The sequence below is a fragment of the Crassostrea angulata genome, chromosome 1 (genome assembly GCF_025612915.1).
Source record: "Crassostrea angulata isolate pt1a10 chromosome 1, ASM2561291v2, whole genome shotgun sequence".
Taxonomy (NCBI): domain Eukaryota; kingdom Metazoa; phylum Mollusca; class Bivalvia; order Ostreida; family Ostreidae; genus Magallana; species Magallana angulata.
The window spans coordinates 2,914,745-2,938,539 of NC_069111.1; the positions used below are offsets into that span (position 1 = coordinate 2,914,745).

Consider the following 23,795-nt stretch of genomic DNA (forward strand, 5'->3'; position numbering starts at 1 on the left):
TCTCTAACCCAAATGTGTGCATCTTTTAAACTTTCATATAAATTTACGAAACTTCACATAAACAGTGCGCGATCACGTGATTTTTCAGAAAAGATGGCCTTTCTGCAAGTAGGTGTTTCATTTTTATTTTTCTGTAAATAACACCTTTAGAGCTTGCAAAATTTTTTACGAGAAAAAACACACGAAGTTTTACAAGGATTATCAAGGATCTGTATATATTTTTTTGTGACAAGACTGAAGCAACATGCAGGCAGTTGAGGAACATTGACCATGTTGACCACAGGGGCTCGTCACGAAGTTTTTTCAATCTTTTATATATACCACCTCTATACTATAAAATACACGTGTATTTTATAGTATAGAGGTGGTATATATAAAAGATTGAAAAAACTTCGTGACGAGCCCCTGTGTGTTGACTGTCGGGTTTAACTTGCATACATATACACTGTACATGTATACTAAAGATTTAACTAAATCAAATGATAAAAACAACATAAAACTCACTAATGTTTTTTTTGGTTGTTTCTTTTAGTGGAGGAGGTTCAACTTCTTTGACAAGGAAATTCTTAAGGACACAGAGAGTGACCAGGTCTATGACAAATTAAAGGTACACACTTCCCAAAGTAATATGTATACATGTAATTTTCAGGTTAGAGGTCTGTGGGGTTTTACTATAACAAATTTGACTGTAAAGCCAATGTGAAGATAATTGTGCTGTAGATGCAATGTTTAGTTATTCATGGCATACAGGTGTCACTGTGTGTTATCAACCACATTTTGATGCAAACGTGTGAGAAATATACAGAGATATAATATACAACTTTGGTATACCTGCAGTTTGCAAATCATGCTTAAATTTTGCCTTGTGCAATAACCGACCAATGCTCAAGGATAGAAATTACACAAATTGTTGGCTAAGAATCACATACCATCAAAAATCATGAGAAATTTGTATTCTAGATTATTAAGAATTTGAAATCAAAAAAGTAAATTCAATATTTAGGCAAAATGCACTATTACAGTACATGTAATATTTGTCTGTTTCTAGTACTAACTAGTGATACTTTTGTTTTGCTTTACAGGATGTGAACATCTCGGCCTGTGTGAGTGGGCGGGGCCAGCTGATCGTGGGGGACCATGAAGGTTATGTCTACCTGATCAACAAACAGCTGAGCCTCAACATGTTCAAGGCGTACGAGATCCGAGTGTCGCACCTGTACCAATTAAAACAGCACAATCTCCTCGTCTCCATAGGGGTCAGATTTCTGTACATTTGTTCTTGTTGATAGTTAGATATTATTTAATTTTTGAGAAAAAGAAATAAAAATATTTTGACCATTTGTAGTAATGTTGAGTTTTCATTGCACAGGAAGATGAACAGGGCATTAACCCTCTTATCAAAGTCTGGAATTTAGACAAGGTACTAGTACATGCTATTTGGTGCTGTTTGCTTTCATTTGAGAATTGCTATTTGTACGGTATCTTCAGAATTGTTAAAATATTTTAATTTATAGATGGAAAAAGGAGGACCTCTTTGTACCAGAATTAGCAGAGCCATTCCCAATAACAAAGCTACACCAGTAAGACTTAAAAATTCATAAAATAGCATGACAGGTGCTTGGTGGATTCACATACTAGTTTTAGAATGACACCATTAATTTTATACATGTATCAATTTTGTTTGTATTGATTTAGTTATTTTTTGATGTAGGTTACATGTTTAGTTGTCCATGAAAACTTGAACTGGATGGCAGTAGGCTTTGAGAATGGGAGTGTCATGCTATTCAAGGGCGATGTAACCAGAGACAGGTATGAATCTAAGATACAGATATATTAAGATCTGTCAGGTCTCTCGTTTGATGTGGGATTCAACCTTTACACAGATGTTAATTAAAAAAATGAAAATAAGAAATGGCAGAGAATTAACAATACGTTGGCCTTTGGGTTCGATGTAAGTACCTTTTCTTGCATCAAAACAAGTTAAAAATGACACTGGCTTCAAGTGAAATATACACAGATTCCGTAGTCTTAGCTCAAAAGCCAGGCAAATCTAGCTGATTTCAAAGTGCCATGGCTGAGTGGCCAACAATGAAATAGACAGACATGCATCACATTGTTGTTAGTCACAACTTCCCAAAGTCCAAGCTCCTTTTAAAATTGTTCTAATGTTAAGAAAAATATGGCATACCGGTACTTGATATCCATTCTTTATTTCTAACAGGCACAACAAGTCCAGGATTGTCCATGAAACCTCCAGGCCAGTAACTGCCTTGGAGTTTAGAACCCAGGGCAAAAATATTTTCCTATTCGTGGTGACAGAAGCTAGTGTTGTCTCCATCAATATCTCAGGGAAACAAGACGCCAAGGTAGGTCTCCATGTTAGGCCACTGTCTAGGAAGTTCAGGAAATAACAACAGCTGTTTGTGTCATGCCATGATGGGGCAAAAAAACTAGCACAAAGTCCTGAGGATATTGATGCCTGTTAAACTTGAACATTTCTTCCAACATACTAAATAAAACAATTTGCAAAGTTTTCACTTAAGACATGTTCATTTTAATTCGTTAACAAAGATTAGATCTTTATTCTCCATACAACAGAATACAAGCCTCTATCAAATGTATATACAAATGATTTTGGACATTCTTTATTAATTGGTAAATTTCCAAAGTTAAAATGCAAGAAAATGTAGAATTAAGACGTAATCACTGTTTGTGTTGATAGAGACTGTGACATGTTGTAGAACACACTGGAACAGTTTGGTGGTAAGCTGGGCGGTGTGGTAATGAGTGACCACAATCAGGACAACCAGCTCGTGGTGGCCAGGCCAGATGTAAGTATATCTTCTCATTCCAAAGTGAAAGTCAAAAGAATTGGATTTACGGCTCTATTTTCTCAAGTCATTTTTTCATTTACAATATATGTGCATGTATATGAATTATGTACCGGTATATTGATAGGATTTTTAGAGTTTTTATGCAAACAAATTTGGACCCTCTAAAAAAGTAAAGATGTGCCCTTTTCATTCCCCACAGGCAGTGTATTTTTACCAGTCAGATAGCAGGGGACCTTGTCTCGCCTTTGAAGGGGAGAAGTTACGCCTCCACTGGTTCAGGAACTATCTGATCGTAGTCGGCAAAGAGGACAAAACTCTGCCAAGGCCTGTACAGTTGTAAGTTTACAACTTCTAGCTGGGTTTTTGAAGAAAAAAAATTAATGGAATGAAATCTGAATGCCGCTCGTAAATAGGCACTGTCTGCCATGTTTCTCTTTCATCAATGATGTCCCTACAACCCCTTTATAAGGCACAGACGTCTAAACAGTTCAAAGTACTTCACTGTAGAGGTCTCACCTGTGTGGACGTACATCTTGACTCACAGTGTTACTCAGTCATGATGAAATTATCAAATTTTACACACTTCTTTCAAGCCAGGAGAATACTAAGATCAAAAAAGTTGGTCAATGCATTATTTACAAATAGAATATGCACATAGAGTAAGAAATAAATGCATAAAATCAAAAGACCATGAAAGGAATATTACACGTTGGCCACAAGTTTCAGATGTACAATCAAGTGTAACAGAATCGAAGGGTTTATACCAGGTATCTGTGTGACGATGCCTATTAGTACTTACAAGCAGTGTTCAGCTTTAAGGTTCTTATAAAAAATCCTAAATTAATTAAAAGCTATGTATAGTATTAGCATTTCATGCAAGACTCTCATTTTCCAGCCTTGAAGTAATATAGTTAGGTCACTGAGTAATTGAAAAGCAATAGTCATTACTAAAATTACCACTCTTCAAAGTCTGAACACAGATGACTGGTAAAATGAGTTTGTAATGTGCATGTATATTCATTATTTTCCCCCTATGGCCCCTTTGTCTGGTATCTAAGCAGAGGGAGACTGTTAAAGTTTTATGATTTATATTCATTATTGTCCCCCTATGGCCCCTGTGTATGGTATGGAAACTGAGGGAGACTGTTAGAGCTTTACAATGTTTTCTATAGCAGTGTTTATGTTTCTATCACACAGGGGAGGACAGACCATGGAGATGAACATCGTCACTGTGTACGACATCCAGAACAAGTTCATTGCTTACTCTGCCCCCTTTCCTGATGTCATCGACGTCCTCTCTGAGTGGGGCTGTGTGTACATTCTAGGAGGAGACAGAAAGGTCAGAGTTCAAACAGTGTACCAGTAAACCAATCGTACTCATTTGTTGCAGTTTTAGATGTCACTAGCTTGTTATATCAATATTGTTGGGAATTTACTTTTGATTTTTTTTACAGATATATCAATTGCAAGAAAAAGATACTCAGACCAAATTAGAAATGTTGTTCAAGAAAAATAACTACACACTAGCCATCAGGTAATGTCCATGTTGAATAAGAGTTGTCTTTCTTGCCACAGTACAATGTGATTTCCTCTGTATTACTGTAATAACGCTGTCCACTGGTGTGTCTTTTCTGTAAATGACTTGACCCAGTTTGTACTGTTGCTTTTTCCGTGATCTTTCAGTCTGGCTAAAAGTCAGCAGTACGACCAGGAGGGGCTGATAGACATCTTCACGCAGTACGGGGATCATCTATACAGCAAGGGGGACCACGACGGAGCCATAGACCAGTACATCAAAACCATCGGCAAACTCGAGGCCTCCTACGTCATTCGGAAGGTATAAACATTGCTCATAATGTGGCAAACTGGAGGCCTGCAATGTCGTTCATATGGTTAAAATCTCTGCCAGCCTTTTCCATGAGAGTTTTCTCATTTACATCATAGAGATGTTGTTACCCATCAACTACCGTAAATAACACTTATAACCATTGTTTAAAAGTTTGGATTTAGAAGTAGCAGATTATACTGCTGCATTTTACCTGTTTTCAGACAGTAATTTCAGTATGAATTTCTGCACCTCATGATTGTACATGATTGTACAAACCTTTGGGTTAATTTTTTGGTGATTGGTAAGTATTTAAATTCATCACAAATATACCAATGTGTAGTTTCTAGATGCCCAGAGAATCCACAACCTGACTAAGTACCTGCAGGCCCTCCACAAACAACAGCAGGCGACGGAGGAACACACCACACTCCTCCTGAACTGTTACACCAAGCTCAAGGATGTCAACAAGCTCGACGAATTCATCATGGTATTAACCATACTTCTAGTCATCTTGTCATTGTGAATTCATTGATGAAATTATCATGGATTGAGTCATATCTCTGATAACTTGCATGTCTTTTCATCATGTTAATATGAATTCTTTGAGAAATTCATCATGATATCAATCACACTTCAATATGTCATGCTATTATGATAACAACTGACAAAATCATGGTAAAGTACATGTAAATATATTAATGAAGACATTGTCAATTCATCAATGAATTCAACATGGTGTTATCATAGTGGTGAGGAATTCATCATGATATAAAGGTTATAGTTACAGCTGTGCTGTAATAGAGAGTTGATTTCATTCTTCAGTAGTATCTGGTTCAGTGGTACCTGAACTAAAGATTAAATCATGGAGTGACATTTAGGAATTTTTAAGATTATTTCACAAGTAAATATGAGAATTGAACATAAAGGTGTAAAAACAATCCTTTAGATGGTTATTGATGCTGTGTTATTGTAGACCAAGGACCGGGAGGTGGACTTTGACGTAGAGACAGCCATCAGGGTCTGTAGACAGGCAGGCTACTTCGAGCATGCTCTGTTCCTGGCCGAGAAGCACGGTAAACACGAGTGGTACCTTCGGATCCAGCTCGAGGACATCAAGCAGTACCAGAGGGCACTCCAGTACATCAGCAAGCTCGAGTTCTCCGAGGTAGGCCAGCTATATGTTTAGTCAGCAAGCTTGAGTTCTCTGAGGTAGGCCAGCGATATGTTTAGTTGGCAAGCTCGAATTCTCTGAGGTAGGCCAGCGATATGTTTAGTCAGCAAGCTTGAGTTCTCTGAGGTAGGCCAGCAATATATTAAATCAGCAAGCTCGAGTTCTCTGAGGTAGGCCAGCGATATGTTTAGTCAGCAAGCTCGAGTTCTCTGAGGTAGGCCAGCGATATGTTTAGTCAGCAAGCTCGAGTTCTCTGAGGTAGGCCAGCGATATGTTTAGTCAGCAAGCTTGAGTTCTCTGAGGTAGGCCAGCGATATGTTTAGTCAGCAAGCTCGAGTTCTCTGAGGTAGGCCAGCGATATGTTTAGTCAGCAAGCTTGAGTTCTCTGAGGTACGCCAGCGATATGTTTAGTCAGCAAGCTTGAGTTCTCTGAGGTACGCCAGCGATATGTTTAGTCAGCAAGCTTGAGTTCTCTGAGGTAGGCCAGCGATATGTTTAGTCAGCAAGCTCGAGTTCTCTGAGGTAGGCCAGCGATATGTTAAATCAGCAAGCTCGAGTTCTCTGAGGTAGGCCAGCGATATGTTTAATCATTCACATTCTTCAAGGGCTTTAATTTGGATGGATTGCATTGCAAAGTTTTTAAGAAAACACTCTTCTTAAATTCATGGACAATGGCTATACCAATACAAACTGTTGCTGTGTTTCTTATCTCGATAAACATTTGAGTTTGTGAATAAACTGACCAAAATTTCTCAAAATTTTGTGCTTTACTAATGATGCTGTAACAACAATACCAATAATTACTTCTCAGTCTGCAAGTGTACTTCCCCCCCCCCCCCCCCAAAAAAAAAAAAAAAGAAAAGTAAAGTCTGGAATGTTTCTTGATTATGATTGTAGCAAGTGTATGTCACATTTTACTATGTTTTCCAGGCTGAGAAAAATGTGAAGAGATATGGAAAAGTGTTGATGGCAGAGGTGCCCCAGGAAACTACAGAGCTGCTTAAAAGACTGTGTACGGACTACCGCCCGACGGACAGTCAGTATATTATCTGTGTATTTATAACACCAGCCTCATCTGTTCTAATGGGTCATTATGACGTCTACCTCTGTGTTTAATTCCAAAATCATCTGTATAGTAAACTCAAGATTATTTGCGGATTTTTAGGGGGGTCTGCCCAGCAGAATAACGTTTCCATTCTGTTATGATAATGATATTTTTATCAATTGTGATTTATTGTGAGCATGGATCTTTTTGGATAAGATTTTTTTCCTTTGTAACTTACAGTATTTTGATTTGCTAGAATCAATTTTGACTATTAAAAGGGCATGGTCACGATTTTGGTCAAATATTATTTTTCCGATTTTAATGTTTACAATGCTTCAGTAAGGCATTTTTAATAGGCAACCAAAATTTGAAAATCATTTGTTGAGGTATAAGCGAGTTACATAGCTTACAATTCTTTGCTTAGTAAACAAAGCTTTTGTTCACATTTTGAAAGTTAAAATTCCAGTTTTAGACCTCACATGAATGTGTTAACTGTTAAACATTAGGAACTCTTTTTTATGCTTAAAACAAATAAGATGATGGACAGATCAGCTTGAAAAAGATTTTATACTGGTATATTGAACCTATGTAAACAAAAACAGGGCACGAACCTTGTTTAGATGACAAAGAGCTGTGAGCCCTGTATCTTGCTTATAACTCTATACGACTGACACTCACGTTTCACTTGATCATTAAAAATACATTCCTATTGTATGGTAAATAATAAATTAGTAAAATTGAATTTGACCAAAATCTTGACCATGCCCCTTTAACAGTATATAACATTAAACATAATCTTTTTTTCAGTCTTCAGAATTGTATTAATTTTAATGAATATGTTAATTTTTGTTTTAGAGCCACTAGTTGACCAAAATATGTATGATGGTAAGTAAGTCTGTATATTCTCTGCATGTTCTAAAAAAGAATTACCGGGGTACCAGTATAAAATGAGAATTACTCATTCTGTACACAGTATTGGTCAGGCCCCGCCGTCACCCAAATTTTTATCTCACTCAACTCAGTCCTCAACTCAGATTTGTTTAAAGGGGCATGATCACGATATTTGTCAAATTCTATATTTTCGATTTTATTATTTACAATGTTATTAAAATGTAATCCAAATGATCAAATGTAATTTGAGATTCAGTTGTTAAGTTATAAGCAAGATACAGGGCTCACAATTGTTTGTCTTTTTCAAGCTGATTTGTCTATTATTTTATTCATTTTAAGCATAGATAAACAGTTCCTAACATTTAATACATTCATTTTAGGTCTAAAACTGAAATTTTCACTTCAACATTCAAAATGTAAATAAAAACTTGCTTTACATAGCAAAGAATTGTAAGCTTTGTAACTCACTCATAATTCAATGAAAGACACTCAAATTTTGGTTGCATGTTAAAAATACATTACTTAGGCATTTTAAACATTTAAATTGAAAAAATAATTTTTGACCAAAATTGTGACCATGCCCCTTTAAAGGAAAAGTGCATGAATTTGAGGTAAAAACTCAGACATAAGGCTGAGTTTTGACTTGAGTAAAGTTGGTGACACCGGGGAATTATTTCTGTGTTTGTTATGGGTAAGACTGAACTATTTTGTCATTCTCTATCTTATACAGGAACAGTTGGCCACATTGAGAAGGCGCAGGCAGAAAACTTCATCCACATCTTTGTCAACAACTCGGAAAGGTTGACTGAGTTCTTGGAACACATGATTAGGGTAAGTAATATACTGTCCGGACAACAACGCTGTGGTACTGTCTGTTAAAGCTGACATGAATTCATAAATACGCATTATTTCCCTTTTATCTCCTTCTACCGCCATATTAGTTGTCGATTTCTATTGTTCTGCTCATCGCTACACCCCCCCAATATAAGGCAGATAGCACTATTCATGCTTCACCGCATTCAGGTATATCATTCACCCGAACACGTTACATTGGACGAAAAAACTTGCAGAAAAGCGTTTTGAACAAAAATAATACAACCACTGCACTGGTAGGGAATAAATCCTTCAAAAATCTTCGATAATTGCAGAACGTTTTCCTGTGTATGTGACAACATCACGAATGCGCAATCCACACACTGCGGCAGATCTTAAAAAAGAAGCAGACCTTATGCACTCTGTATTAACGACACACGTGTTCGATTGCATGCGAAGTAAGACAGCCCTATTTGTGCAGAATAATCCAGATACCTTGAAAATTCTTTCTAAGAATAAATATGTCTATGTTTTATTGATTGTAGTTTCCTTTATTCTTTTCTTACAAACATTTTACTACAATGTGTAGTTCATGCATTAAGAAGTCCGTGCAACCTGATTGCCTCGATCAGAAAGCAACGGACCGTAACTTTCTCCACTGGTATAATATATACCCCAGTGGCAGTTGAGGAATGATCAAAACTAATATGGCGACCGAATGCTTTTATGAATTCATGTCAGCTTTAAGTAACATTGAAATTGACCGTTGTTTCATGCTGACTTGGTTTCGTAACATTTTTCTTAATGACGTTTACAAATGCCATAACACGCTGATGATGTAAAGGGAAGTAACTCTAACATTTACATGTACTAATATGTGCTTCAGTGGTAATCCTGACTTTTCTGTAAGTGTTATGGAGGTGAATATTTTCTAGTTCTCTAGATAATAGATTTTAAAAATGTTTGGTGTTTGTACACAGGTCCAGCCTAACTCTCCGAGTCTACTCTACAACTCCCTGTTAGAGCTGTACCTACATGACATTGTACACGAGACCGACAGCATGGTAAGCAGCCACACACTTAAATTTATTGTATCAATTTTCTAATGTTGCTTCACAAAGTATTTTCTGGTTAATACACATCACAGATTGCTCATAATAATGTTGTGTCATCAGTGAGTGTAAATCAGTTGTGTATTGTATGATCAATTTGAACTTTTTTTTATGTAGGGACATTTGTGAACATGAATCTGATATTATTTTGTTTGTTTAACAGAAAAAAACAGAGCGAGTGAGGAAGACAGAGGAACTACTCAAGAACCCAGATGTAAGATGTGACAGGAGTTTTCTCTGAAACTTTTTACTCTGATTGTAGTACGTGATCAGACCCTGTCTAAATGACACACTGTTCAGACTGTTTATATTTTTTGTAGGCCAAGTATGACTTAGACCAGGCCATGGTTCTGTGTCAGATGAACGACTTCAAGGTCGGGATTTTGTACCTGTATGAAAAAGCCCACCTGTAAGTTTTGTTGGGTTGTATACCTGTAAAAAAAAAAAAAAAAGGTCACCTGTAGGTTTTGTTGGGTCACCTGAAGGTTTTGTTGAAAAAGCTCACCCTGTAAGTGTTATTGGATTGTATATCAGTAAGAAAAAGCCAACCAGTAATTCTTATTGGATTTTGTACCTTTGTGAAAAAGGTCACTTTTAAGCGTTTTTGGATTGTATACCTGTAAGGAAAGCCCTACTTATAAAACTTAGTTGATTCTAAAGGCCCGCCTGTGGGTAACTCTATCTGCTGTCCTTTTGTACTTGTATGAAAAAAACTCACCTGGAGGTCTTTTTGATGATTGAATCATGAGAAACTGCTTATGTATCTAAACAGAGATGTTATTTAAAAAAAAACTGAAATTTTTAAAATTCAAGATGGGCAAATTTTTACAATTTTTTGTAAAACCATCAAAAATTAATTCCTTGCTTCTCATGCAGTCCTACACACATCTGATTTAACATTGTGCATTGTCCTTTTATTTCATTAAATGAATCCTTAAATTGAATGCTTGACTTAATAAAGAACATAATTGCAAACATCGCAATAATTCAGATTTTATTATAACAATGGCAAATGGACGCCAAAGTGTCGTTACGAGATGCTGTGTTTAAGTTATAATTGTGACAGCAATGATTTTAGTGTCGGGATATGAAGAGGAACATCTTTTAACCTCAAATGCATATAGGAGGAGAGTTCCTACAGCTTGTTCTATACTTAATATCGTGCTTAAACACATGGCTTTCTTAAGCCTTGTAGTTGTGGTGATTTTTGAAAATGATGACTTAATTATTTCATTTAGTTTGAGCTTATAAATCCGATAAATTCATTGCAATTAAGGTAACTATTTATTTGCTTTTAAACATCGCTTTTTCTGGATTTGAATAAGAATTGCACATGTTAAAATAAAAAGAAAAATACAGCATCCTTTTGTTTATAAAATAAAAATAAAAAATTATCACTGCCCGACCGCATCTGTTTTTGAAAATGTTGGCCTGAGAATCAAGAGATTAATTTTTTATGGCCTAATGGGCAGTCACCATCAGATTTACATCTCCATCTGCATTCTTTATTAAACAACTTCCTCATAAAATGTTCAATGTTCACAATCCACAAAAATTAGTCTCCAGAGATTTTAAATGGTTTCACAGTATGTCATTGCACCAGTATATGACATCAAAGTGACCTACGCCAAAGATCAATACACTGTGGCTTGGAACTCCAGCCCCCGGGGGAAAAATCAGGTCAACCGACTGGACCACTACAGTCTGGAACATGTAAAAACTTATTACATGTAATCCTTCTGTGTATTTGTATTACAAATGAAAAAAAAACTGAAACAATATGAGGTGATACAGAGCACAAAATTTCATAGACTGACCTTGATAAATTGGTGTATTATAGATTAATTCATGGGGTCTGAAAACCTCGCTTTCTTAACACATGTAGTTGTATTCAGACTTCCTGAATTATCTCAAACACAAATAACATAAAATTGTTGTTTTTTTTTCTGATATTAACTTTTTCTTACATGCAAAAGACTGACCAAGATGAAGTATTTTTATGAGTGTCATGAAACACTTTTAAAATGACTCTTTTCTGAAAAATATGTCGATAGAAATCTTTCAGATAGGTTATTATAGTTCGATCATATAATGGGTACATATAATGTATTGTTATACTTTCATGTTAAATACTGAAATCTGATTGGTTAAGACGCAGTTAATAATATTTACTATTACCCTCAGCGTTAGCAACGCACTTGGCAACGGGTAACATTAAAAAATGTTACATGCGCGAAAATTATGCGCGTACGGTTCGCTGTAGAATTCACGTTATTCCTATATAAAAGCAGTAAAATTTTCTTAAAAATTTTAAAAAAGACATTCAGTATAACAAAATAAATAGTGCCTGTTTGGGAGGATAACAGTTGAAATTGACACCCCTCGAAAACCATTGTCAACCTCCGCTTCGCGTCGGTTGACAATGGTTTTCTCGGGGTGTCAATTTCAACTGTTACCCTCCCAATCAGGCACTATTTATATATTGTTATACTTTCATGTTAAATACTGAAATCTGATTGGTTAAGACGCAGTTAATAATATTTTCTATTACCCTCAGTGTTAGCAACGCACTTAGCAACAGGTAACATTATATAAATAGTGCCTGTTTGGGAGGGTAACAGTTGAAATTGACACCCCGAGAAAACCATTGTCAACCGACGCGAAGCGGAGGTTGACAATGGTTTTCGAGGGGTGTCAATTTCAACTGTTATCCTCCCAAACAGGCACTATTTATTTTGTTATACTGAATGTCTTTTTTAAATTTTTTAAGAAAATTTTACTGCTTTTATATAGGAATAACGTGAATTCTACAGCGAACCGTACGCGCACAATTTTCGCGCATGTAACATTTTTTAATGTTACCCGTTGCCAAGTGCGTTGCTAACGCTGAGGGTAATAGTAAATATTATTAAATGCGTCTTATCCAATCAGATTTCAGTATTTAACATGAAAGTATAACAATAAAAGATGTTACATGCGCAAAAATAATGCGCGTACGGTTTGCTGTAGAATTCACGTTATTCCTATATAAAAGCAGTAAAATTTTCCTATTTTCATAAAAATTAAGACATTCAGTATAACAAAATAAATAGTGCCTGTTTGGGAGGATAACAGTTGAAATTGACACCCCTCGGAATCCATTGTCAACCTCCGCTTCGCGTCGGTTGACAACGGTTTTCTCGGGGTGTCAATTTCAACTGTTACCCTCCCAAACAGGCACTATTTTTATAATATTACATTTGAAATATTCATTCTCTATATAATATGTATATTTATTATAAGAAGCTGATAATTTCAATATCTTACAGCTTGTCTTTGTGTTTTTAGTTGACCTTTTTAATCATAGCATTTTCTAAATGTGTGGGTTAAACTTGAAAGCTTGAATGGCACCCAGAAAAAGGTGACAACAACAAACTTGTACCAGAAAATCACCTGAAGAAGGAAACCTTAGAGGTGTAATATACCTGCCGTGTCAGGTGTACTTGACCTCTCTTAACCAGTGTTACAAAAGGTGTAACCTTCAAGTAGAGTACCTGAGTGACCTTTTCAAACTGACCACTAAATCAGATTGTTACATAATGAACGGATCCACTAACAAAGTCGCTCTAATGTCTCCTGTAATAGTGCTAATTACACATGGTGAAAATTAACAGGTAGTTCCACAGTAAGCTTTTAACTGCTTTCAATGTGGTCACAGAAATATGAAGGTTTTTAAGTCTTTCTAAACTAGTTTTACAGAGAGACTAATTAGAATAATCATCGTTTTTTATTTTCTCCACTGAATACCCGAAGTATGATAATTTTACAGACAATTTATTATCCACTTAACATGATTAAGGTCGATCTGCAAAATATTTTATTATACCTCAATATGATTATTCTATATAACGCATCATCTGATTGGTCTAGAGAGTCACGTGACAGGGCGAACAAAACGTTGTGTCTCCCAGGAAATAAATATTGTGTCTCACCTCTTCAGAAATCTCATTCCAAAGGTATGAAAAAGCTAATAAGAGCATTCGAATTTGACATATATGATAAAATCAAATTTATCGTTTGAATTCTCTCTATGCCACAAAAACAAGTTTTACTACATTTGATTCGAATTTATGAAAGAAAAGAGAGGCAATAAGAAAAAACAAATGATCACGACGTTATTGCTCTCGACAAGTTGAAAATTATTAGAATTTGAGGTATTTTATATAATCATATGTTTTTCGGTACAATAAAACTTTTATTGCATGATTGTTCAGGAAGTATGAAGATTTATTCCCCCAGAAAAATCAAAGCCCTCAAGAAATATGATTTTTCTTGGAGGAATATATCTTCATATTTCCCTCACCATCATGCAATAAATGTAGAGTGCTTACTTTCTAATTTTTGCTCTATATCACCAGATTTATCTTCAGTTTCTTTATTTGCAATACAATACTGATACCAGTGTTGGAATATATTTTTTTTTGGTTTCTTTTTTAAATGAGTTGAAGATCATGAGCATGGATAAAGAAGGATTATGAATGCTGTGATAAGTTATTAGTGCTACTGGATATTTATTTGCGCATTTACAAATGAGAACGTGATTTTCAAATAGGAGAAACAGGTACATGATGTCATCAATAACAACCACCACGTAAACTATGGTGTTAAATCGTGTGGCCTAACAACATATTGTTTGTCAAAAAATCCTACTTAACAACCAGTGTTAGCAGTAAGAACGCTGATTTTTAAATACTTTTTCCAATCCATTTTTTTTTTTTTGAGGGTAGATATACTTTAGCAAAAAGTTCATTTTGCTACTGGCATAACAATGCAGTATGTTCACTGGTATTAAGTCTGGTGCCCCTCACAGCTGAACCGGCTATTCTGCTCACTCAGATATTGAAACCGCTGAAAGTTTGGCATTATATCATCTTGCTGCTTCTCCCTGAATTAGCTTTTAAAAGATTAAATTGTCTACTTGAAGGTTGATTGAGTTGGAGAATGTCCTTATACCTCTTCATTCCTTTAATGGAATGGCAGCCCCTCACCTATAGACTTTAAGGAACAATAAGTTAATCATACTTATACACTTGTTGATATACCAACATACTTATACAATATTGAGTGTATTGGCAGGGAAGAAATGTCATATAATCCTTGGGCTTTAATCTATGGTAGAAATTAATGAAGTAATTACCCCTGAGAGCACTAATGCCCCAGCAGCACTAAGCAACATTGATATCCAAATCTTAAGTGCCCTGTGGAGTTCTGGCCTAATTAGGAGACAAAGGACATAAATAAATCATTGGACTGTCATACTTATGAATTATCAAGCAGGGTGGGTACAAATATAATGTGGGGGTTTTTTTTGGTATTATGCATTGATGTAGACTTGTTTTCCTCTGACAGACACTGAGTTGGTATTTTATGGAATCTCCACAGTAGCACCAGTATTGATTTAATTGTTTTATGCTTAGCTAAGTAGATCGTGATGAGTATCCAGAGAATCCACTAAAGTCTGAAATTCAAAGACAAAAATCTACATTGTAAACCTCATCAGAGACATCTCATAGTCGTACAAGAGACATTTGAATGGGTCATCTGGTCATGTACGGCCTCAGTTAGGATTTCTTTGCTATGAGAGAATGGTTACATAGTATGTATAAATGGTGTGACTTAGATATTTTTTTTAATACAGATACCAGCAGATACTGAGGTACCACATGGAGCATGACGACTATGTAAACGTCATAGAAACCTGTAAAAAGTTTGGGTAAGTACACAGTGTTGGTTTAGCTTACATGTATATGGCCAACATTAATAAAAAAAATACAAAGACTTTTGGTGTAGCTTTTTTACTTAACATGTCGTATTATCACAAAACTTGGTAGACACAATTAAGCGATAATTTCCATTTATTTGAGCTCAAAAAATTAAATATATCCCTTTATATTTAAGTTGAATTCAAAATTTAAAACTGCAAAAATGAGGTCACAGCGCACTGCCAAGTATTGTGTTATTCAAAAAATAAACTTCACATATCAATAAAGTAAATGCTTGTGCATAAATTGATGTGTCAGTTGTGACTTTAATGAAATCTATATGACAGACAGCCACATTGTCTCTGCATCATTTGATTTACCCTTGTACATGTATGTATACAGACTGTAGTATCATTGTTTGCTTGAAGATTCTTTTTTGCTGTCTCTTCACTGATTCATTAATTGGTCTCACTGTAAAATTCCTGGGTCGGAGTCCATTTATTCATTGCAGAATTCAAAATATTAATGTTTTATATTGTTTATATTTCTAATGGAAAATATCCATTTGTAAAGTTTGATGACAATTCCTTCTCTGTGCCATGAAGATGCATATGACCAGTGCTTATCCCCGGTTTCCATGGAGCTACATGTAAGCAAATTAGAGTCATTGACTCCCCCTAGATGGGACACCAGTCCATTCCAGGTTGACCCACAGTGAAAGCCAGAACCCAATTTCAGCTGGGTGGACTGAGACTATGTAGATAAAGTGCTTTGTCTAAGTGCACAACATACAACATCAAGTGACCACAGAGGAGTTTGAACCAGAGACCTTTCGGTTACAGGCCTAATGCCCATAACCACTGAGCCATGTGCTCCACCTTGATGACAATTGCTGTCTAAAAAATATTGCAGAAACTTTAATATAGACTACAGTCCATACCCTCACGTCTTTCCTCTTTTGAGTTCAAGCCACTATAATAAATGGATGGTTTGGGATTGAAAGTCCTCAATAGTGATTGTTAACCTTTAATGGTAATAAGTATCCCTTGGTGTAAATGGTAATACCATGATGATGATGGTAATCCACTGATGGTAATTCTAATCTTCTTGAGGTAATTCTAATCCCCAGTGGTAATTCTAATCCTCTTGAGGTACCTGGTAATTTTAATCCCCTGATGGTAATTCTAATCTTGAGGTAATTCTAATCCCCTTGGGGGTAATTCTTATCTCTGATATTTGATAGTGTTGATGTTGATGACAGACTTGAATCTCAATTTAAAACAACAAGACTCTAACTTGTGGGTACTGGCGCTGTTGTATTGTATTTCTATGTCTCTATTTCAGACAACAAGACTCTAATTTGTGGGTTTTAGACACTTTCCTATTTTATGTCTCTGTCTCTTTTTCAGACAACAAGACTCTAACTTGTGGGTACAGGCGCTATCATACTTTGCCAGGAAGGAGGATGATTGTAAACCTCAGCTGATGGAGGTCCTATCCCGTATCCTTCACTGACGGTTAACAAAATGAGCCTTATATCAATACAGTGGAGCACAGTTACAGCAAACACCTTTATAGTGAATTCTTGTTTACACCCAGTTCTGTTTAATTTCCCTTAAAATTAACAAAATCAGTTTTATTTATGCAAACAAACATGATTGTAGCAAACATATCCTATTGTATTGAATTCACCTTTACAGCATTCTAGACTGTTAAGTTCCCCTTAAGATAAACGAATAAAGTCTTGTGTGTACAGTAAAACACAGATACACAGATACAGCCAACACCATCTCAAAGAATCATGCCTATAACAAAGTATGTTTAATTCCCTTAAGATGAACAAGATCAGTTTTGTCTATTATAATACTGTTAAACATATTCACAACAAAAATGCTTGTAATTAATTTATGCTTACATCGAAGTCTGTTTTATTCCCTTAATCCTGAAATTGTACTATAAACTTACTGGATAATACAGATTTTGGTGTTAACGAATCAGAATTGCTCATCCCTGGTGCTTAGCCATATCTGTCTCTGTATACAGGCTTCTTCTTTCATCATTCATTTCCAGGTTTCAAGAAATTAATTAAATTTGTGATATGTGAAATCTTTGCTCATGTTGCATATAAGGTGATGTTCTAAAGGGTATTTTTTACATAAAAATCACAACAAGATTAGCTAATACATCTAGTAATTTCAATGTGAATGGATGAAATAGCACATATATTGTGGCACAAACAATTTTTCAATGTATTTAGATTATGACATCATATCCAGATTTCTTTGACATATAACTATCGTCTCCATTGTGCAATCACTGTACAATTAAATATGCAAAATGAAAATTTTCCACCTTCCATCAGCTTAAGAAAGCAAGTGATATTTTTGTTCCATAGAACAATTAATCAAAGGTAGACCCAATCAATTAGTGAAAGTGGGAAAAAAAACTATACTATCAACTCCTCTGTTTTCTTAACTTGGGATAAGAAATAGACAAGAAGAACCTTCTGCCTCCATTACTTGTGATTCAAACCTTGGCCCATAATTCCACAGCGACATTGTCTGTTGTTAAGGTGAGTGCACAACTGTGAAGTACCTGTACATGTCGTTAACAGCAAAGTATTGATAAAATAGAATATTAGATTAATATTTCATCAATACAGTTTGATTAATATAAATTTGTATGGATTTTATTAGAATTGAAGCAATTAGATATGGTAAAAATGGATTCATAAAAGAAAGTTTAGCATATTCGAACTACTTGGTATCAACTTTGAAGAAAACCATGATATGATTTTAAGAATAAGGAGGGAAAGAAATTTGTAAAAGTATACAGAGCTTCAACATGGCCTTTTTTGTTTTATAGTTTTACTCTTTGTTCTAGGACTATATCATTCGAAGGCTGCAGATGGAAAATGACCAAATCGCCGAAGACGAGAGGTTGATAAAGCAGTACAGAGAAGATACGGACAAAAAGCGGGCGCAAATCGAGGAACTGAAGACAACGTAAGTAGGAGTTGTCTGCCCTTTATACCCCTTATAGAGGGCTGTTCAGGTGAACTATTTCAACAGTATTTTTTTTCTTTCCATGTTGTTTTATTCAAACGGAACCCCTCAAACCACCACCCACCCCAAAAAATGGTGGTAATTGGACATGAGCTGACATCAAAATGAACTGTTTCCAGTTCAAAAAATTCTTTTATTGCCAACTATCACCACAGATGTTTTACTTGACATTTCAGAGTTTATTATTATCTATTCATATGTGTGTATGCTCTGTAGACAATTTTTAACAGAATGTCTTAGGCTATCACTGCTACTATGCTGTTTTTACAATATTGCGTGTTTAGAAAATCAAAGAAATGGATAATTGACAACCTTTTCAATGAAACACTGCAATATTTGTTCAAATATAGTTTGAAGATATTTACCTGTTGTCATACGTAACTTTCACATACCACTCATCAACAACTGATTAACACTTCTAAAACTCTTGAACATGGAATTATGATTGGGATAAAAATATATGCTGCTGTTTTCTATGTTATACAATACAGTATTAGAATTATTGTTTAATGGTGATACATGCAATATTAATGTTATCCTTTAAAATTGTTATGTGACTCTAACACAGTAATTCTAGTAGTATCATGAGTAAAAATTAGAGAAAGTTTTATTCAGACAAAGCAAATTGTGAGCGATATCAGTTTTTTTCCATCCTTGCTAATTCTCTGTTGACAGACCTAGTGAAAAGGAATTCTTTTTCTGTAAAGCATACAATCCCTTCCCTCTTTAAAAAATTATCTTGAAAACTGTAATTACAATATTATGTTATAATACTGGCAATAAAACATAATGAATTGAAATATGCTGGCAAGGAATTTAAGCAGCACTGATTGGATTTATCTGTTCAGTGTACAGCAATTCTCACTTCCTTTTACATTGTATTGATCTCTGAAAACCTAATCACAATAACTCACAAAATACATAATTGAAATATGCTCGCAAGGAATTTAACCAGCACTGATTGGATTAATCTGTTCAAAGTACAGCAATACTCACTTCCTTTTACATTGTATTGATATCTGAAAACCTTATGTATAAATCATCACAAATAACTCGCAAAAAAACAATGAATTGAAATATGCTGGCAAGGAGTTTAACCAGCAGTGGTTGGATTACTTTGTGCAGAGAACAGCTACATTCTCTTCCTGTTACATTCTATTGAACTCTGAAAATCTATGTATAAATAATAATTGATAGTTAGCTATGATACCTTTGTGGAACTTCATAGGGATGCCATCAAATAATTATCAGGTGAAAAACGAGAAGTTATCAGAAAGTTGTCAATAATACAGCAGAATAAAATACAGGCCAGATTTCTCCCCGATCTCAAGCTATATTGAGCATCGGAACGTGTGATTTAAAAACATTAATTATTAAATTGATTAGCACTTTGAAAGGAAATCAGATCCACACGCTGTGCAGATTAATGGGAACGTCCATACTGGAGATGTGTGAAAATTTGCATTGCATTACTGTACTAAAGGAGCTAGTCAATAACATCTGGGACACACTAATAATGGCCCCTGGTGTCCCCTAACAGCTGTGGGGGATATTGAACCAGGGTTCGCATGCACCATAAATAGATATTTAACATAATAATAGAGAGCTTAACTGTATCTGGAGACTTGCAGCACACGGGGGAAGATTTATAGCTGTCGGCCAGGATGCTGTTACAGAGCGGATTCTTATTTACAGACTTGTTTTTTCTTGTTGCAGACTAATTACCATATTGATTTCAAATATGTTTATGCACATTTCCCAGTAAAGCAAGATACATGTATTCTTTATAAACTTGATTGATCTGGACTGGTATTTTCTAAAATTTAAATTTTCAGGACCAAGGAGATTATACCAGTAATCAAGAAAACACAATACTTGAAACTATATTCCTTATAAACTTGACATTCATAAATTTATACTTTATCTTTAGGGCCAAGGTATTTCAGGCTTCCAAGTGTAACATTTGTAACCACCCCCTGGAGCTGCCATCTGTTCACTTCTTGTGCGAGCCCCACTCCTACCATCAGCAGTAAGTCACTGTGTCAATTATTCTTTACTATGTTAATCATTCTGTTCTATGTCATCCTCCTTCTACTACCAGCAGCATGTCCCAATATGTTAATACTATATTATATATATTATATTCATCGTGTTTGCGTCAACCTACTCCTACACTGGCAGTATGTTGTAATGTCATTAATTCTCTACTTTGTCAATCCAACCTACTCCTACCACCAGAAATATTTCACTACGTCAATCATTCTAAACTAAGTCAATATACTCCTACCAACAGAAATACATTTTGTATATCACTAAGTCAATCATTCAAAATTATATCAGCATACTCCTACCACCAGAAATATGTCACAATGTCAATCATTCTAAACTATGTCAACATACTCCTACCACTAGAAATATGTCACTATGACAATCATTCTAAACTATGTCAATATACTCTTACCAACAGTAAAATGTCACTTAGTCAATCATTCAAAACTATGTCAACATACTCCTTCCTCTAGAAATATGTCACTATGTCAATCATTCTAAACTATGTCAAGTTACTCGTACCAACAGAAATATGTCACAATGTCAATCATTCTAAACTATGTCAAGATACTCCTACCAACAGAACTATGTCACTTAGTCAATCATTCAAAACTATGTCAAGATACTCCTACCAACAGAAATATGTCACTATGTCAATCATTTTAAATTATTTCAACATATTCCAACCTCCAGAAATAGGTCAAAATGTCAATCATTCTAAACTATGTCAACATACTCCTACCATCAGAAATAGGTCACTATGTCAATCATTTTAAACTATGTCAACATTATCCTACAACCAGAAATAGGTCACTATTTCAATCATTCTAAACTATGTCAACATACTCCTACCACCAGTAATATGTCACAATGTCAATCAACCTAAACTATGTCAACCTTCTCCTACCACTCGAAAAATGTGACTATGTAAATCACTTAACTATGTCAACATACTCCTACCACCAGAAATATGTCACTATGTCAATCATTCTAAACTATGTTGACCTACTCCAACCACTAGAACTATGTCACTATGTCAATCATTCTAAACTATGTCAACCTACTCCTACTGCCAGAAATGTGTCACTAAGTCAATCATTTAAAATTTGTCAATCTACTTCAACTACCAACAGTGTGGCACTATGTGAATCAGTATGTTATTATCATTATGTCTAACACTTTACACTATATCAATCATCCTATACTATGCCAACCAACTTACACCATGTCTATTCCATCATACTATGTCAATCACCCTATACTATGGTAATCACTTTATATACAACAGTCACTATATACCAACGTTAATTTGGAATTTTTTACAGTACAGTGTATCTAATTTTGCTATTTTTGAAATAATTTTTTATCTTTCAAGCACATGGACACTCATTAGTTTCGTCTGTAATGGCTTTTTAAAGTCATTTTTATTTGAATTACAGAAAATGGTGAACACATGAAAAAAAAATTGATTTTTACGCGTTTGTGTCTCTTTCTTTTGGAGACGCACTCAGTCCCTCTACACAAAGTATTTTACATCTCTCAGATTATTGCGTACTTTGTATCTACCTGGGAGAGTAGGCCTCCTAGATACACCGCATGTCAATCACAAGCATTGATCAGGTTTTTCAAATGCTATTTCAATTATTTCCGTTCCCAAAATAACATCATAATCAATATAGCTTCAGCATGTTTTTTGTTTCTCTATTTTTTCATTTTAACAAGAAACAATACATGCACCATGTACGGTACTTCTTTGTAAACTGAAAGAAAATCACATTATTGTTTAATCTTTTACACCTTAATTGAGTATTTATTGTGTTTTCTTTTCCAGCTGCTTTGAAAGTTATGCTGAAAACGACTCCGAGTGTCCAGTTTGTGCTGCAGAAAACAGGTAAACAAACATGTTTGTAGAAAAGTGTACTGAGATTGAAATTCTATATCAAAATGTACAAAGTATCTGACACAGACCTTTGTTTTCATTGGTAATCGGTAAGCCACCCAAATATTAGACATAAAGCAGATTGCGCTGATTAACTTCTGTACAAGTACAAACCATAGAGTGCCAAACTCGTTATATTCTGGGGGGTTTTGTGTTTGTCAAGAGTTTGGGGGTGTCTAAGTGGAGTGACTCATCCACCGCGACAGTTGGTTCCACTAATACACTACACATGACAGCTATGTTTATTTCCAGGAAAATCATGGATATCATTCGAGCCCAGGAACAAAGCCGAGATCTTCACGAACAGTTCCATAATCAGGTAACAGGATCCATCAGTGTATGCTCCATGTTATCTCCAACACCCTGTCACATAGCTCTGATGTAAGACCAGCATCAAGCAACTGCACTAGTTGTAATTCTAAGACTATCATCAAATAATCCATTTCAGTACTGATAGATCATACAGTTATTGCCTCTGGTATATCTTGATCTTTTTTTTTGTTACAGTTACAAAGATCTCAAGATGGCTTCTCAGTGGTGGCAGACTACTTTGGGAGAGGAGTTTTCAATAAGGTAATTCTAATCCTCCTGGCCAATCCCTGTTATAACTACCTATGAGCAGTGTCAAACATTTTTTTTACAAGGAATACACAAATTTTGTCTTCCTACCAATTAACAACATATCAGAATGTTTGTTTCCTCCTTTTCCAGGTGACCCTGATCACGGATTCACCTGCCAGACAGACCTCTAAATCCCCGGCCACCAGCCGGTATGTGTAGATTTCACCGGGTGGCGGGTGATGCCAGTAATGGTTACCCAGGCAGCGGTACAGCAGACCCCAGGAGTCGTGATGACTTGCCTGACACACAAACACACTACCGGAGCTAGATCTGGGACTCCTCAGTGCAATATTGTTATCTTGTGATCGCTTTGTTTCAGCAAACCTAAGTGTAATTGTTTTGAATGGATTATATGTATATAATTATTAAAACATTTGATGTTTTTAACAACTTGTGTTATTTTGTGCATTACTCAATGTTTTCACCCATGTTTTCATAATTCACAAAAGAGTTAGTAATGTTAAAACTGTATTTAATGAACACAGAGAATTAGGATAAAACTTAAGTTTGGTAGTAATCTGGGTGAAGAAATTCATTCAGGTTTGAGTATCTGTTAACTTAACCAGGGAAATATTGTAAGATTTGGCATGTTGATCTGTTCCTCCATCCATTTACAACATTAGCTCTCACATTTTGTATTTAATCATTAACTTAACTGATAAAGAGCTCAATATCTTACCTAGAAA

General features: G+C 35.3%; 1 protein-coding gene across 1 annotated transcript; it reads left to right on the plus strand.

The window, feature by feature from the left end:
- Positions 1 to 45: 45 nt before the first annotated feature.
- LOC128168404 (vacuolar protein sorting-associated protein 11 homolog) lies at positions 46 to 23,499 on the plus strand. The gene is made up of 29 exons (XM_052834663.1): positions 46 to 108; positions 533 to 607; positions 1,083 to 1,256; positions 1,370 to 1,420; positions 1,515 to 1,580; positions 1,712 to 1,809; positions 2,222 to 2,366; positions 2,742 to 2,831; positions 3,034 to 3,170; positions 4,032 to 4,173; positions 4,289 to 4,368; positions 4,518 to 4,671; positions 5,003 to 5,149; positions 5,636 to 5,827; positions 6,764 to 6,869; positions 7,734 to 7,763; positions 8,500 to 8,600; positions 9,563 to 9,646; positions 9,858 to 9,908; positions 10,015 to 10,103; positions 15,372 to 15,446; positions 16,845 to 16,936; positions 17,922 to 18,007; positions 18,319 to 18,440; positions 20,431 to 20,529; positions 22,381 to 22,440; positions 22,741 to 22,807; positions 22,996 to 23,061; positions 23,200 to 23,499. Exons 1-29 carry the CDS (start codon positions 94 to 96, stop codon positions 23,266 to 23,268), a joined length of 2,763 nt encoding a protein of 920 aa, XP_052690623.1. The 5' UTR covers positions 46 to 93; the 3' UTR covers positions 23,269 to 23,499.
- The last annotated feature ends 296 nt before the right edge of the window (positions 23,500 to 23,795 follow it).